Genomic DNA, 16,736 nt, shown 5'->3' with positions numbered 1-16,736 from the left:
TAAAGAAAAACATTTTAGATTATTTGTTTGACCGCACTAAAATTACCAAATAATTTTTATCAATTTAATTATTACAAAGTAAAATAAATGTAAAGTGATACAGAAACTACTTCTAATAACACCGACGTTATATTATTTGGCATTATAAATTATTATTTCATATTAGTTAGAATTTTTTGTAGATTTTTTTTTAAGTCAGAATTTTAGTAATTTTACTGTGTATTGCAATTTTTGGTTTTTATAAATGTCTGCGTAATTTTTATACATTTTAAACCGAATGTAAATGCTACCTGGCAACCGAAACAAAATGTTTTACGTTTCAAAGCATTGAAAATGTTACGTATCTTATATTTTGCACGCTTGACATTAGTGTGGATTTATTTTATTTATTTTAAGTTGCGACGTCGCAGACGTGACTTCTGTTCTTAAGACTCTTGGTTCTAGACGCACGTTGTGGTCACTTTCAGGGGTGTTTAGTTTGGTGTGTAATGTTCCTCTGTAGGAAGTCTATGAATCAGAGCACCTCGGCCGGCGTTCACACGTTTTGCGACAAGCAGAAGTCGATCCCGGACGGCGCCGGACAGTACTACGTGGCGGGTCACTTACCCGTGAAGCTCCCCGACTACAACAACAGACTACGGGTTCTGGTGGCCACGTACGTCACGTTCAGTCCCGACGGCACCGAGCTGCTGGTCAACATGGGCGGAGAGCAGGTAAACCGGCGCCGCTCGCTGCTAGCCGCTAGTCGAGAGCCAGCTGTCTGAAGCACGCTCACGCAGCACTGCTTCCTGTCTGCAGGTTTATTTATTTGATCTGACGTTCAAACAGAGGCCGTACACATTTCTGCTGCCCAAAAAATGCCACGCGTCATCAGGTAAGTCGTAGAAATTCATTTTATTCACATTAATATATTAGTTAGTCTTAATAATTACTATGGCTCTAAATCGTTTCTTATTTCTAGTGCTGTCGGATGATTAATCGTGATTATTTGGAACCAAAATAAACGTTTTTGTTTACACGATATACGTGTGGACATTTATTTATTAATTATTTATATATTTATAGATCTAGTCCTAAATATCCTAGTAGATTAAAAAGGTTGCAGTGGAAGGTTATTATAGTTTTCCAAATCTAAAATTAATACGATAAATAAAAACAAAAAAGCATTAACTGAGATGCAGTTTAAAAAAAGCGATTATATAGTTTATTTTAGCTAGCCGCCAAGACTATTCTTCTCATTTTCTTTTAGTTCAATGTACTGAAATACAACTGGAAAAAAAAAAAAAGACAAAAACACAACAAAGTTATTAAAATGAAAACAAAAAACATTAAATTGTAATGAAGCTGTTACTAATAAAAAATGTTAATAAAAATGACATTGGCCTCTCGATGATACTAAAATAATGCTGCAGTTATTGTTCTATGGAAGCTAGGTTTAACGCAGTTTAAAAAATAAAAATAGGCAATCACAACTTTCTATCTCACAAATAGTTTTTTTTTTATTCTCATAACTGCAAATTAACATACTGCAGTTTCTTATTTTTTTTTAAATTCAGATTTTTCTTAAGAGATTAATTCCATGCAAAATAAGTTTTTGTTCATGTGTGCACTTTACATTTATTATGTATATATAAACACAACATGCATGTATATATTTAATTTAGTTTTTATTATATAATATATATATATATATATATATATATATATATATATATATATATATGTATGTGTGTGTGTGTGTGTGTTTGTATAACAATAATATTAATGTATATACATTCAAATATTTTCAAAATACTTGTGTGTGTGTGTGTGTGTGTGTGTGTGTGTGTGTGTGTGTATACATACCACCACACACACACACACACACACACATATATATCATGTAAACAAACACTTTTATAGTGGAGGAGATGAATCGTTTGACAGCACCATCTAAATCGTTTATACGTGCTCCTCACTCATTTCTGTTCGTGGCAGAGGTGCAGAACGGGAAGACGACTAACGGTGTGTCGAACGGGATTCATCTTCCTGCTAGTCGCCTCAAACTGGCTAAAGTTTCCAGGTAAGAACGTGACGTTGATTCCCCTCGGTGTCGTGTGTGTGTGTGTGTGTGTGTGTGTGTGTGTGTGATGTTACCGTGCTCTGTTCTCCAGCGGCTCCGGAGATCTTCCTCCTCATCTGGAGAGGATCAAGCAGCAGGCGAACGACGCGTTTGCTCGTCAGCAGTGGACTCAAGCCATCCAGCTCTACAGCCTGGGCATCCATGAAGCCGGACACAACGCCATGCTGTACGGAAACCGCGCCGCCGCATACATGAAGAGAAAGTGGTACGATGAAACACGGTTTATATTTGTGTCGTTGCATCACTGACTGCTTTTGTGCTTCACACTACAGGTGAAATAGAGTTTCACTTCACCACAACATGAAGTCAGGTTTTCTGAAATACCGTGATAAAATATGGTTCAAATAAGGTTCAATATTTTGCTAAATTTTAATTGGTTCAATGTTTTTATATATTTATAAAATAAGGGGGTGCTTTAAATTAATCAAAAATAATGATGTTGACATTCATATCGTTCCAAAAGGTGAATATTTCAGATAAAATAATATATATAAATATATTAGTTTACATTTAATTTTTATTTATTTTTATTTTTTTATTTAAATGCGCTATATAAATAAAAATGATTGATTGATAAAAGAGAATTCAGCATAATTTAAATAATCATTTTTTTAAAAAATCATCTAATTAGAATATTTTCTGAAGGACCATGTGACATGAATCACACGAATAAATTAAATGTAAAAATTTATTGAAATAGCTGTTTTTTTTAAATGGTAAAAATATTTTTAAATTTGACTGTTTTTGCTGTACTTTGCAATAAAAAAATAATTTGGGGGATAATATTGCTGATGGAAAAAGTGGGCGGGACTAGCATAAACTCTTAAAGGGATAGTTCGCTCGAAAATGAAAACTGTGTCTTCGATTACTCACCCTCGTGTCGTTCCAAACCCGTAAGATCGAACCCGTTCATCTTCAGAACACAAACGAAGATATTATTGAAGCGTTCGGAGAGCTTTCCGACCCTCGGTAGACGGATCCTAACACAAGCAAGGCTCAGAAACATAGCAGGGGCGTCGTTAAAATAATCTCCGTCATACCAGCGCTCCAACCCTAATTATTAAAGCCGCCGGAATACTTTTTGCGCACAGAGAAAATCGTAATAGCATAATTTATCCAACAATTATTCTCCCCAAGTTACTGTCTTTTTGGACGTAATGAACATAATCAGCATCGTTTACTTTCAGCGGGAAGCGTGCGCATGTTTCTATAGATACAACCATGTGTTTAAGTTTAAGTGTAAAGCCTCTTTAGAGCTTTTAGCAGCTTCTCTTTAGCTATGCTAATAAAACACAACTACAACTGATTGAACGCGTCATGCGAATTTTTACGCATTTTGCACGGAAGACGGTTTCAGCGGATATCGTTAGGAGCGTCTTCGCATTTAATCTACTTGTGTGAATAACTAGATCTGCGTAATTCGCAGCACAGGGTGACGGACTTTTCATGTTCGGGCGAACCGTCCGTATAAACGCTTTTTTATCGTGGATGTAGCCTGACGAAGTTTAACCGCGCGGTCTGCTCAGGGACGGCGATCACTACGACGCTCTGCGCGACTGCCTGAAGGCCTTGTCTCTGAACCCGGCTCATCTGAAGGCGCACTTCCGCTTGGCCCGCTGCCTGTTCGAGCTCAAGTACGTGGCCGAGGCTCTGGAGTGTCTGGACGACTTCAAGGGCAAGTTCCCCGAGCAGGCTCACAGCAGCGCGTGCGACGCGCTCGACAAAGACATCAAGGCGGCGCTCTTCTCCAAAGCAGACTCCTGTAGGTTCGGTCCCGGATCTCGGCTTGTTTGGCGCGTGCGTGTGAGTAATGGTGTTTTTCATGCGTCCAGCTGACGACAAGAAGGGGAGCAGCTCCATCCGATTCCACAACTTCAGCCGGAAGGAGTCGATCCCGGAGGACGAGATCGTGCTGAGAGAGCGAAGCTTCGACTACAAACACCGCTACTGTGGTCACTGCAACACCACCACGGATATCAAAGAAGCCAACTTCTTCGGAAGGTCAGTTTACTTCCTGCTCATGAACCGGGTCTGGGTCATATATAGTACTAATGATACTGTAGTGTTGATTTGTACTGCATAGATAAGTTTTTTTTTTTATTAAGCCCATGTTGGCAGTGGTGAACTCCCTCTTTAAAATACATGTAAATAATGTCTTGTATCCGTGTTTAATGTGGTTTGTGTTTCTTTACAGTAAAGGCCAGTACATCGTAAGCGGTTCAGACGACGGCTCGTTCTTCATCTGGGAGAAAGAGACGACGAACCTGGTTCGGATCTTACAGGGGGACGAGTCTATAGTAAACTGTCTGCAGCCGCATCCCAGCTACTGCTTCCTGGCCACCAGCGGCATCGACCCCGTGGTGCGGATCTGGAACCCCAGACCCCGTGGTGCGGATCTGGAACCCCAGACCGGAGGTACTCACTGAGTCATGACTCGTGATTCTCTGACTCACTGATGATTCACTAACTCGCAATTCACTGAATCACTATATCACGATTCACTGAGTCATGATACACTGACTCGCGATTCGCTCACTTACTGACTCGCGATTTGCTGAGCCATGATACACTGAATTACTGACTCAAGATTCGCTGACTCGCGATTCGCTCACTTACTGACTCGCGATTCACTGATTCACTGCATCACGATTCACTGAGTCATGATACAGTGACTCGCGATTCGCTCACTTACTGACTCGCGATTTGCTGAGCCATGATACGCTGAATTACTGACTCAAGATTCGCTGACTTACTGACTCATGATTCGCTGGCTCGCAATTCACTGATTCACTAAATCACGATTCAAGTATTTTGTATTTTTAGTTTGATTTGATGCGCTGAACTTGCAACTAATGTTTATTTAATTTTATTTGTTTAGTTAATCAAAAAAAAATTAAATGCTAATAATAATTGATAATTAAATACTTTATGGGTTATTTTTATTATCTATTTGTTGTCGCAGCCCTGCACTAAACAGTTGATTTAGTAACTTCTTTGAATGCACCCAAAAATGAAAACAAACTGAATATGCCCTTACCCTCAGTTCATCAGAGATCTTCATCAGATCTGGAGAAATGTGTCTGTTCAATGGAAGTGAATGGGTGCCGTCGGAATGAGAGTCTGATAAAACCATCACAGCGCTCCGGTCCACCACTGAACATCAAACTAATCCAGCATTAAGTTGTTTTATGGCGATTCTCTCATTCCGACGGCACCCATTCACATCCATTGCCGAGACGCATTTCTCCAGTAAGCCGCTTTCTCTCCGGTCACCAGGCGGAGAACGAGAACTGCCGGGTGGTGGAGGACATGGAGAGCGCGGCTCAGGCCAACCAGAGGCGGATGAACGCGGATCCTCTGGAGGTGATGCTGCTGAACATGGGCTACCGCATCACGGGCCTGAGCAGCCGGGGCCCCGAGGGCTCCGACGACGACGAGAGCTCCGACGGCCAGGTCCAGTGCCGCTCCAGCTAGAAGACGGCGGAGCACCTTAGATGTTTCCTTTGCTGTTTCAGTTCTTGAGTGAATGAACGCTCCGCTCCGTGAGTCTCCCTCGCACAGTCCACGTCCGGACACTTCAACGCTCGCACGGCGCTCGGGTCTTTCGTTTTCTTCTTTCCTTTCCCGAACGAACTTGGCGATCTCCAAGGACTGGGAACGAGTGTCACCGTTTCATAGAAACACGCTCGCAGCGCTTTCGTTTGGAAATAAACCGTGTTTCTGTTCGACCCGCCGAACGTTCCTCGGGTCGGGTTTGCTGGGACTGAAAAGGTTCGAAGGGGATTTCTTATTATTTTTGTACCTTTTTCTTCAGCGCCTCACTGCTCCCCTGTCATCTTCATCGACGAACCTGAGGAGGATAAAGAGAGAGGCTGTGAGAAGATGAAGAGAAACCAGAATCCGGTCTATTTTTGGGATACGTGTCTGTTTATGTTCCATTGTGTTCATTTCCTTTTGGGATTTCAGTACAGTTTAGTGCAACGTTTCAAAAATGAATAAATAATAAATGACATTTAAAGTTTGTTGCTGTCATGATCTTGGATGGGTTTTTCAGAGGAAAGCGTTATATTATATGAATAAAATGTATGTTTTCTCATCAACAGCATGGCTTTATAAACGCAGTAATAAAGGAGATAAATAGATCGATCTCAGACTCAACACACTCTATTTTCCCCATCTGTCTCCAATAAAATTAATTTATTTACAAACATGTGTGTGATTATTTTTTTTTTGTATATTATTTAACCAGCTCAGCATGCAGGGTTTATGAATTTTAATTTTAAATCCTTTCTAAGACCAAGTAAAGAACGTTTTAGTTGCCTGTAATACTAAAATAATAAACTATAACTTATACTGTACCTTCTAAGGCTAGTCACCATGTAGAAATATCTTAACGATAACCGCATTAATATTATAATATTCAATAGTGTCTTCTATCCCAGCCTGAATCTGAATCAAATGATTCGTGAACCCACGTATAATCAGGACTCGGACGGCGGACCATGAATCATTCGATTCGCGAACTAAATAAAATGACTTTCTTTAATACTGAGAATGATTTTTAGAACTATTTCTTTGTAGTCCCTGTGAACGCGCTTTAAGGTAAATCTATGCGCACGAAGTGATCCGAAAGAGTGAATCACTTTCTGAAGTGATTCGTTAAGATTCGTTACGCTTTTTAAAATCGCCACAAGCGATGGAGAAATTGAAATTTGAGAACGACTGGCTTTTTCTGATCCGGTGAATCGCTTCGAGTTCACGAGTCACGAGTTCGAATCAATCCGGCGTAAACGACTCACTCGAATGAATCCGTTCCAAAAGAAACGTATGAAAATAAGTTGATTCAATGGTCGACACAATACTTTCAAAGGGCATTAATTTAAAGGGAAAAAACGAGTTTCATTCCGCACTGACAGAAAACTCAGCAATAAATGCGTCTCGACTTTATGACGGTTAGATATTTAATATTTTTTGCAGTGCATGCAACATTTAATGCCATGACTTTATGAATGCGAGGCCTTCCATAGCCAGCTTTAATTTGCAGAAGAAAGAATGAATGACTGAACACGAGGCGGCCCAGGGGTTCCTGTTAGAAATAAAGTAGAACACTGTTATGTAATTTTTACTGTATTTCAAGCCGACGGGATGCTGGCGGCTGATTGGCTGCTCTGATCTGTTCGCGGCCCAATCCCTGAGCTCTGCTTTGATGAAGGGGTTACGTTCACTTCCTCTGCACGCGATTATTCAAAGTCTGTTTTTTGCTGAATGGCTGTGTTTTTCTCTCCGTGTGTAATTCATTAGCCGTGTTGAGCCACAAACAGAAGGAAACCTGCGTCCTCTAAAGGCCACCTGACCTACATACACTAACGAGGGAGGTATAGCGCACATCTAGGGCAGGTGGCCCTAGCAGACAGCATTGGAGCAGACTGCATACATAATAAACATACTGTACACAAAACTTGCGATTAATTCGATTCACCATCAAAGCCATAAAACGGCAGGCTTGTTTACAACAAAAACAATTTATGATTTACAGTAAAGATCATTTACTTTCACCCCACTATGCTGGGTTATTTTGTTTTATACTCATTTAAAACATTAAAATTGAATATGCTTCCTTATTACTTTTATATATTTTTATTACGTGCAAGTCAGAATAAGCCTGTTTTATAAATATTTTGTGTTACACTGAATGACAACGTAACAAATTTTACCATTCAATATACATTTAATGCGCTTTTTAAGGGGCATAAAATAATTTTGCTGACCCAAAAACATTAATAAAGAGTATAATAGTCTCGGTTATACTGCAGTAACGCAGATGCGACATTTATGTTTATAAAAACCAAACCTAGATGGTTGAGAAGTTTATATTTTTTCCAGTGTTTGACTGTGTTCACTATGTAGTGAAGATGTCCTCTGCTGTCAGAAGAGCGCAGCTGTGCTCCAGTTATCAGGGTGATGAAGGGAGCGCCCGGTGACCCAGATGTCACCCTACAGTGAGAATGAATCAAACACCGCTGGGATCTACTGCTGCTTTCTGCAGGAACTTTTATATGGGAACAAATTATGACGTCCATTAAGTACACGCCTACACAGGTCACTTTGACCTCGATGATATTGCTGCTACTTTTTATACAAAATATTACACTATTAGCTTGTATTATATCACTGCTGTTAAATGATTAAGCGATTAATCACATGCAAAATAATTTTTTTTGTTTAGCTTACATAATATGTAAGTTTTTAATGTGTATATTTATTAAGTATATATAAATACAAAGACACGCATGTATATATATATATATATATATATATATAAAAGAAAATATATATATACATATATATATATATATACATATATATATATATATATATATATATATACACACATATATAAATATACACATATACATATATATATTTATATATATATATATATATATATATATATATATATATATATATATATATATACATATATACATATATATACATATACATATATACATATATATATACATATATACATATATATATACATATATATATATATATATATACCCTCCGAGGATCGCCACCTTAACGTGGTGGAGGGGTTTGAGTGCCTGAATGACCCTAGGAGCTAGGTTGTCCGGTGCTATATGCTCCTGGTAGGGTCTCCCAAGGCAAACAGGTCCTAGGTGACAAGCCAGACAAAGAGCAGTCCACCTCACCCCTTATGGAGAAAAAACGTAGTTGAGTCGCGACGTCGCCCGGTATGACGCAGCCGGGGCTCCGCAATGGAGCCAGGCCTGGGGCCGGGGCTGGCATGTGAGCGCCTGGTGGCCGGGTCTTGCCCCACGGGACCCGGCTGGGCTCAGCCCAAAACAGCGACGTGGGGCCATCCTCCCGTGGGCCCACCACCTGCAGGAGGGACCGTAAGGGGCCGGTGCCTTGTGGTTTGGGTGGCAGTCGAAGGCGGGGACCTCGACAACCCAACCCCTGGACTCAGAACCTAGTTCTAGGGACATGGAACATCACCTCTCTGGGGGGGAAGGAGCCTGAGTTGTTGCGGGAGGTCGAGAGATACCGGCTAGAAATAGTCGGGCTCACCTCCACGCACTGCTTGGGCTCTGGAACCCATCTCATCAAAAGGGGCTGGACTCTTCACTATTCTGGTGTTGCCCGCAGTGAGAGGCGGCAGGCTGGTGTGGGCTTGCTCATAGCTCCCCAGCTTAGCCGCCATGTGTTGGAGTTTAACCCGGTGGACGAGAGGGTCGCCTCCCTGCGACTCCGGGTTGGGGGGAGGACTCTCACTGTCATTTGTGCCTACGGGCCGAATGGCAGTGTAGAGTACCCGGCCTTCTTGGAGTCCTTGGGAGAGGTGCTGGAAAGTGCTCCAACCGGGGACTCTATCGTCCTGCTGGGGGACTTCAACGCTCACGTTGGTAATGCTAGTGACACCTGGAGGGGTGTGTTTGGGAGGAACGGCCCCCCGATCTAAACCTGAGTGGTGTTCTGTTGTTGGAATTCTGTGCTAGTCACGGTCTGTCCATAACGAACACCATGTTCAAGCATAAGGGTGTCCACCAGTACACATCTGGCATCAGGACACCCTAGGCGGAGGTCGATGATCGACTTTGTGGTTGTATCATCTGATCTCCGGCCGCATGTCTTGGACACTCGGGTGAAGAGAGGGGCGGAGCTGTCAACTGATCACCACCTGGTGGTGAGTTGGATCCGTTGGTGGGGGAGGAGGCCAGACAGACTTGGCAGGCCCAAACGTACCGTGAGGGTCTGTTGGGAACGTTTGGCAGAGACCCCTGTCAGGGAGATCTTCAACTCCCGCCTCCGGCAGAGCTTTGACCGGATCCCGAGGGAGGCTGGAGACATTGAGTCCGAGTGGACTATGTTCTCTACCTCTTTGGTCGACGCAGCCGTCCGGAGCTGTGGCCGTAAAGTCTCCGGTGCATGTCGTGGCGGCAACCCCCGAACCCGATGGTGGACATCGGAAGTAAGGGATGCCGTCAAGCTGCAGAAGGAGTCCTATCAGGCCTGGTTGGCTCATGGGACTCCTGAGGCAGCTGACAGGTACCGGTGGGCCAAGTGGACCGCTGCCCGGGTGGTTGTGCAGGCAAAAACTCGGGTCTGGGAGGAGTTCGGGGAGGCCATGGAAAATGACTATCGGACGGCCTTAAAGAGGTTCTGGCAAACCTCAGCTTCAAGAGGAACAATGCGGGTTTCGTCCTGGACGTGGAACACTGGACCAGCTCTATACCCTCTTCAGGATGCTGGAGGGTTCCTGGGAGTTTGCCCAACCTTGCAACCTTGTATATACATGCGTGTCTTGAACCTCAGTTTAACAGATATTCACATCTGTTTTAAAGCGCAATAATATTTCGCATTTTTTTGTTTCCTGTATTTTTGTTCTAATAAACGCGTCCCCGGTGAGCGGGAGACGTGCGCGCGCGCACGCACGCGAGCCTGCGCGCCGTCGCGGTGACGTCACCGCGCACAGACGGTGATGGCGGATGTTACCGAGATCGACGCGATGAAGCACTTTCACGGCGGTTTCGAGAAAATCGACAAAGAGACGTGCCGTTATCCGCACTGCGTCGTGTGGACTCCCATCCCGGTTCTGTCGTGAGTATGGGCTTCATCCCGCGGGTTCTTAGAACAGATCTTCATCACTTATACACCGACTCGCGGAGACTAAACACTTTCAGGTGTTCGTCGTTAAATCATCTTCGTTTAGCGAAAATGCGAACGATACTGATCGTGTCGAAACAGGAAAAAGTGTGTCAAGTGCAGAAGAACAACAGTGCTCTCCATTTTCAGTGAAACTGAGCTGATTGTTGTTTATTCGTGCTGTCAAACGAGTCCTCCATCCAAAATAAAAGGTTTTGTTTACATGATAGATGTGTGTGTTCATATGCGTTATATATTTATATGATTTTTGTTATAAATATATTATAAACAACATACGTTTCTTTAATGTATACTTGCATGTGTTTGCATTTCTGTATAATTTATATATAATAAATATACACACACACACATATATATATATAATGTAAATAAAAACATATATGTATATATATATATATATATATAACTATGTATAATATATATATATATATATATATATATATATATATATATATATATATATATATATATATAACTTGTCTTAAATATATGCATGTGTTTGCATTATACATATAAATATATAGATTAAATACATATTATGTAGGATAAACAAAAATGTTTATTTTGGATGCTATAAATAAAAAAAAATTTTTACAGCATTTTACACACACACAGTCACAATGGTCACAGAAATATATATAATATATATATATATATATATGTTAACCAATGAAAGTATTGTTTTTCAACCATGCTTCAACAGAATTATTTAAAAAAATAAACTGTAAACAGGCATGGACAAAAATGATGGTACCCCTAGAAAACACTGAAAATAATGTGACCAAAGGGACATGTTAATTCAAGGTGTGTCCACTAATTAGCATCACAGGTGTCTACAACCTTGTATCAGCCATATATATATAGGTAATATATATATATATACATGGACCAGAGGAAGCAAAGGAAAGAGTTGTCTCAAGAGATCAGAAAGAAAATTATAGACAAGCATGTTGCTATAAGACCATCTCCAAGCAACTAGATGTTCCTGTGACTACAGTTGCACATATTATTCAGAAGTTTAAGATCCATGGGACTGTAGCCAACCTCCTACGTGGCCGCAGGAGGAAAATGATACAAATCTAAGACGGATAATCCGAATGGTAACAAAAGAGCCTAAGACTTCTAAAGAGATCAAGGTGAACTTATGCTCAAGGAACATCAGTGTCAGATCGCACCATATGGACTACATGGGAGACGACCAAGGAGGACACCATTGTTAAAACGAATCATAAAAAAAGCAAGACTGGAATATGCCAAACTACATGTTGACAAGCCACAAAGCTTTCTGGGAGAATGTCCTGTAGATGAGACAAAAATAGTTTTTATATCACAGACGAAAAAATATATATCAAGAAAAGAACACTGTCCCTACTGTGAAACATGGAGGAGGCTCTATATGGCACATAATCTGTGCAGGGTACAATGAAATCTCAAGACTATCAAGGAATAGAGAGAAATGTACTAGCCAGTGTCAGAAATGGTCTATAGGTCATGGGTCTTGCAACAGGACAATGACCCAAAACACATAAGAGGAAAAATTGGACTATTGTAAAGTGGCCTTCTATAGCCCTGACCTCAATCCTATTGAGCATCTTTGGAAGGAGCTGAAACATGCAGTCTGGAAAAGGCACCCTTCAAACGGATACAACTGGAGCAGTTTGCTCATGAGGAGTGGGCCAAAATATGAGAGGTGCAGAAGTCTCATTGACAGTTACAGGAAGCGTTTGATTGCAGTGATTGCCTCAAAAGGTTGCAAACAAAATATAAGTTAGGGTATCATTTTTGTCCAGGTCTGTTTCGTGAGTTTATTTTTTTAATAATGTTGAAGCATTGAAAAACAATGTCTGACTTTCATTGTTAACATTTATAGAATTTTATTTATTATTACTTTTGTCAGATAAAAGTTATTTCTGTGACCATTTCATTGACCAAAGGGTACCAACAATTTTGTCCACGTCTGTATAATTAGGCTAATAGTGTTATTTTTTAGATATAAATACATTATATTGTAAACAACATATATTTCTTAAATGTATACATGCATGTGTTTGAATTTTATATATATATATATATATATATATATATATATATATATATATATATATATATATATATATATATATATATATATATATATATATATATATATATATAATAAACACAGTATGCATGCATATATAATGTAAATACTGTGATTAATCACGATGCTCTGTTTAACAGCTCTAGTTTAATGATTATTATGATTATTATTATTATTATTGTTGTTGTTGCAGGTGGTTCCTGCCGTTCATCGGTCACATGGGCATCTGCACGTCTACGGGCGTCATCAGAGATTTCGCAGGGCCGTACTTCGTATCGGTGAGTTTATATCCGCCGGTCGAGCTGGCCGTGTTTGTCTGCACCGACCGACTGCTCTCACGTCTGCTTTCCCGCAGGAGGACAACATGGCGTTCGGGAAACCCACCAAGTGAGTTTGAGACTAGAGCTTAAAGCCCCGGACCTGAGTCACGTCCTAGACGCGCGCCGTGAACCCGGTGGAAATGTTGTGCTGCTGTTTCAGGTACTGGAGGCTGGATCAGAGTAAAGTGTGCGGCGGCGGGACGAACGCCTGGGACCTGGCCGTGCACGAGGCGTCCGAGGAGTACAAGACCAGGATGGTCAGAGCTCGGATACTGACCCGCTTATAACCCTTACATAACACTTAACTCTTCATTCTCGCAGATATTTAGATTCATCAAGTATCACGATGTTAGAGAAAGAGAAAGAACGTTTATGGAAAAGTATCCGGATTCCTAAAGTGTCTGAAACATCCGTATTTTTGCCGGATGCTGTTTTCGTCCTCGCCTGAGGTGACGCGGTTTCGACCAATAGCGCGCAGGCGTCTGCCGCGGTCGACCAATCGCTGCGTTGCGAGGGGGCAGGGCCTACAGCAACGCAAAGAAATCCTAAATGGCGAAACAAATCCGAAAGCAGGACACTTTAAGAATCCCGGGAAGAAAAAGCTCACTGCTGATCTTATGAAGCGTTAATCTTAAACGCATGTTATATTCTACCCTACATTTAGCTTTAGATTGTTACCATCTGTATATCTTTCACTCGTTTTAAGCTCATGCACAGAGATGTCGGTTTGATGTGTGTGTATGTGTGTGTGTGTGTTTTCAGCACAACCTGTGCTGTGATAACTGTCACTCTCACGTGGCCATGGCTCTAAACCTCATGAGATACGATAACAGCTCGTCCTGGAACATGGTCAACCTCTGCCTGCTGTCCTTCATCCGCAGCAAACACGTCAGGTCCGTCCGTCTGTTTGTGTCTGGAGCACAGATGTAGTTGTAGAGATTAGACATTTGACAAAACCATTAGGATATTAAGTAAAGGTTGTGTTGTGATTTTGTAAAGGTCCTGGCGTGAATATATGGAGCTGAATTTTTTCCCATATTTTTTGCCTTTTTTTCACCACTGCATGAATTAAATAGCCACAACGTGTCTTGTTTGTAGCGTTTAAAAAAAATGGATTACAAAACAATAATTAAAAAATATTTACTTAACGCTAAACATTTTAAAAATATACCTGTAACTATAATTAATTGTAAAGAATATTTTTATTCAATATTTTATTCAATAGATTTTCAAATATATACCAAAATATTGTATTTATTTATTCAGTCTTATGCCTGCTTGTGTTCTCCAGGGTCACGTGTCATAATAATAATAATAATAATAATAGTTATAACTAGTGACATATGGAAGAATTAAGCTCCACCCTTGAAAGCTTGCGCTCATCTGCATACAGGTTTGAAAGCCACACCCACGTCACAACATCCAATCAGCAGCCAGTGCTCAGAACCAAGCCCCGCCCCCTCTTATTCTTTTTCTGTTAAATCGTTGCACTCAGATGAACGTCAGAAAAATGATCATTTATATAAAGGTTAAAAAACCCTTCTAGAGATGCTTTACGTGAGAAGAAACTATCAGATTAATAGAATTAAAAGAGTGAAGGAACTCTATCAGCTTTTATGAAGGCGCTTTCATTACTTTTTAAGACCAAGTGAAGAAAACTTTAATCAGATTGGTTAAATGTTAATTTGCGATCTCCAGTCTTTTTTTGAATTCCTTTTCAAGCTTTGCTTTGAAGCAAAGGAAGCCTTTTTTCCTGTATTTCCTGTAAGAAACTAATAAAAGCTCATCCTCAGTTTTTCGGCGGTTTACTTCAGCAGCAGATTGAGTCCAAATGAAGTGGATTTATAACAAAACCACAAGAAATATCTAGCGGTGTAATCAGAAACCGTTTAGAGATCAGTGTTGCGTAACGTTCGGTTTCTGCAGCGCTTGCATTGAATGAAGTGCATTCTGGGAAGGATACGCAGAAGTCGGCGCGTCCTTACCTTTGACTGAATGATTGATCTCAGCGCGGGCCGGGTGTTCTCCGCCGGGGCTCTCAGCGCTGTAGAGGACGGCAGGGACAGACAGATTAGCCTGAAAGAGTCTTGATGCACTCTTCAAGGTCTAAACGGTGCATACCCCGAAGAAATCAACAGAGATCTAAGCATCCTCTGGTCGAGGTGCGCTGGGACTCGATTCACAGAAAAATGATCAAAATGTTGTTAAAAACTAGAAAAAAAACAGGGTTAGAAAGTGACACTGAAAGACGTTTTTTCTTGTTGCCTGCAAAAACGTTTCCTTCTCGTTTAAATGCGTCCCGATTCAACGATGTTTAGATGTTAATACTGGAAAACAAGGCAAAAAAAACACCATTTTTTAAATTTTATTGATTGTTTTGCCAGTGTAGATATTTGATTTTTGAAGATATATATTTGTATATGTTTTTTTGATTTGCACTTAACAGCAAAATAATAAAATACTTTTTTGAGGTATGTTTAGAAGGTGCAAAAAAGTCTTTTTTTTAATAGATTTTTATATAGATATTTAGATTTTATATATATATATATATATATATATATATATATATATATATATATATATATATATATATATATATTATAGACAGATTATATAGTTAGATTTATAGACACAGATGATGGATGGATAGACGGATAAATAGTTTTATAGATGATATATATATATATATAGAGAGAGAGAGAGAGAGAGAAAGAGTATATTTTTTATGTTCAAGCCATAAAATTATTACAAAAACATGATTTTTAAAGAACTATCTTCCAGTATTTATTTTTCCAGGACAAACAGCTCATCTAAACATCCTTAAAACAGCAGACATTGTCTGGAGATGCTGATATTGTTGTTGTTTTGTACAAATTAAATCTTCAGATACATGCGGCTAAAAACGAGATTAAAAAAATGGTCAGTGTTTTTAATAACCCGATATTTGAAAACAGAGCTATTGAAGCCATGAAAAGATTAAAAATGTATATGAATAAAGTGCTTTCTTGAAATGACCTTGATGAAAGCCTGCTCCTCGTCTTCCTCCTGCAGCTTCGTGGGCTTCCTGAAGACCTGGCTGCCCTTCCTGATGATTTGTGGCGTGATGGTCACCATCTCCCTGGCGCTCCACCTGCGATGACCGAGGCTCGCCGGCCCACGCTGCTCAGGACCACAGAGAAGACACACAGAAGACACAGAGGAGACACAGAGAAGACACAGAGGAGACACACAGAAGACACAGAGAAGACACACAGAAGACACACAGAAGACACAGAGGAGACACACAGAAGACACACAGAAGACACAGAGGAGACACACAGGAGACACAGAGGAGACACACAGAAGACACAGAGGAGACACACAGAAGACACAGAGGAGACACACAGAAGACACACAGAAGACACAGAGGAGACACACAGAAGACACACAGAAGACACAGAGGAGACACAGAGGAGACACAGAGAAGACACACAGAAGACACAGAGGAGACACAGAGAAGACACACAGAAGACACAGAGGAGAC

At 40.5% G+C, this 16,736-nt stretch overlaps 2 protein-coding genes across 4 annotated transcripts in view; both read left to right on the top strand.

The window, feature by feature from the left end:
- Positions 1-6,330, top strand: part of wdtc1 (WD and tetratricopeptide repeats 1) — a 10,555-nt gene extending 4,225 nt beyond the window's left edge. For 2 of the 3 annotated variants that reach the window (XM_043257670.1, XM_043257673.1), the window contains 8 exons: positions 503-713; positions 799-874; positions 1,978-2,062; positions 2,154-2,327; positions 3,649-3,884; positions 3,955-4,123; positions 4,317-4,537; positions 5,399-6,330. In XM_043257670.1, coding sequence (XP_043113605.1) covers positions 503-713; positions 799-874; positions 1,978-2,062; positions 2,154-2,327; positions 3,649-3,884; positions 3,955-4,123; positions 4,317-4,537; positions 5,399-5,616 — 1,390 coding nt within the window. In that variant the 3' untranslated portion in view covers positions 5,617-6,330. Of the gene's footprint in view, positions 1-502; positions 714-798; positions 875-1,977; positions 2,063-2,153; positions 2,328-3,648; positions 3,885-3,954; positions 4,124-4,316; positions 4,538-5,396 lie in introns of all 3 variants that reach the window. The other variant, XM_043257671.1, reaches the window with a different exon arrangement.
- Positions 6,331-10,605: 4,275 nt separating this feature from the next.
- tmem222a (transmembrane protein 222a) lies at positions 10,606-16,499 on the top strand. The gene is made up of 6 exons (XM_043257702.1): positions 10,606-10,747; positions 13,087-13,171; positions 13,249-13,280; positions 13,374-13,470; positions 13,976-14,106; positions 16,265-16,499. Exons 1-6 carry the CDS (start codon positions 10,629-10,631, stop codon positions 16,350-16,352), a joined length of 552 nt encoding a protein of 183 aa, XP_043113637.1. The 5' UTR covers positions 10,606-10,628; the 3' UTR covers positions 16,353-16,499.
- Positions 16,500-16,736: the final 237 nt, after the last annotated feature.

Source organism: Puntigrus tetrazona, chromosome 14, assembly GCF_018831695.1.
Source record: "Puntigrus tetrazona isolate hp1 chromosome 14, ASM1883169v1, whole genome shotgun sequence".
Lineage (NCBI taxonomy): Eukaryota > Metazoa > Chordata > Actinopteri > Cypriniformes > Cyprinidae > Puntigrus > Puntigrus tetrazona.
This window is presented reverse-complemented; position numbering and strand designations above follow the sequence as displayed.

Excerpts from the sequence above, each read along its gene's own strand:
- tmem222a (XM_043257702.1), top strand. The coding sequence starts at position 10,629 with ATGGCGGATGTTACCGAGATCGACGCGATGAAGCACTTTCACGGCGGT. Across the intron at positions 13,281-13,373 it reads GCGTTCGGGAAACCCACCAA|GTACTGGAGGCTGGATCAGA; the intron begins GTGAGTTTGAGA and ends CTGCTGTTTCAG. Across the intron at positions 14,107-16,264 it reads ATCCGCAGCAAACACGTCAG|CTTCGTGGGCTTCCTGAAGA; the intron begins GTCCGTCCGTCT and ends TTCCTCCTGCAG.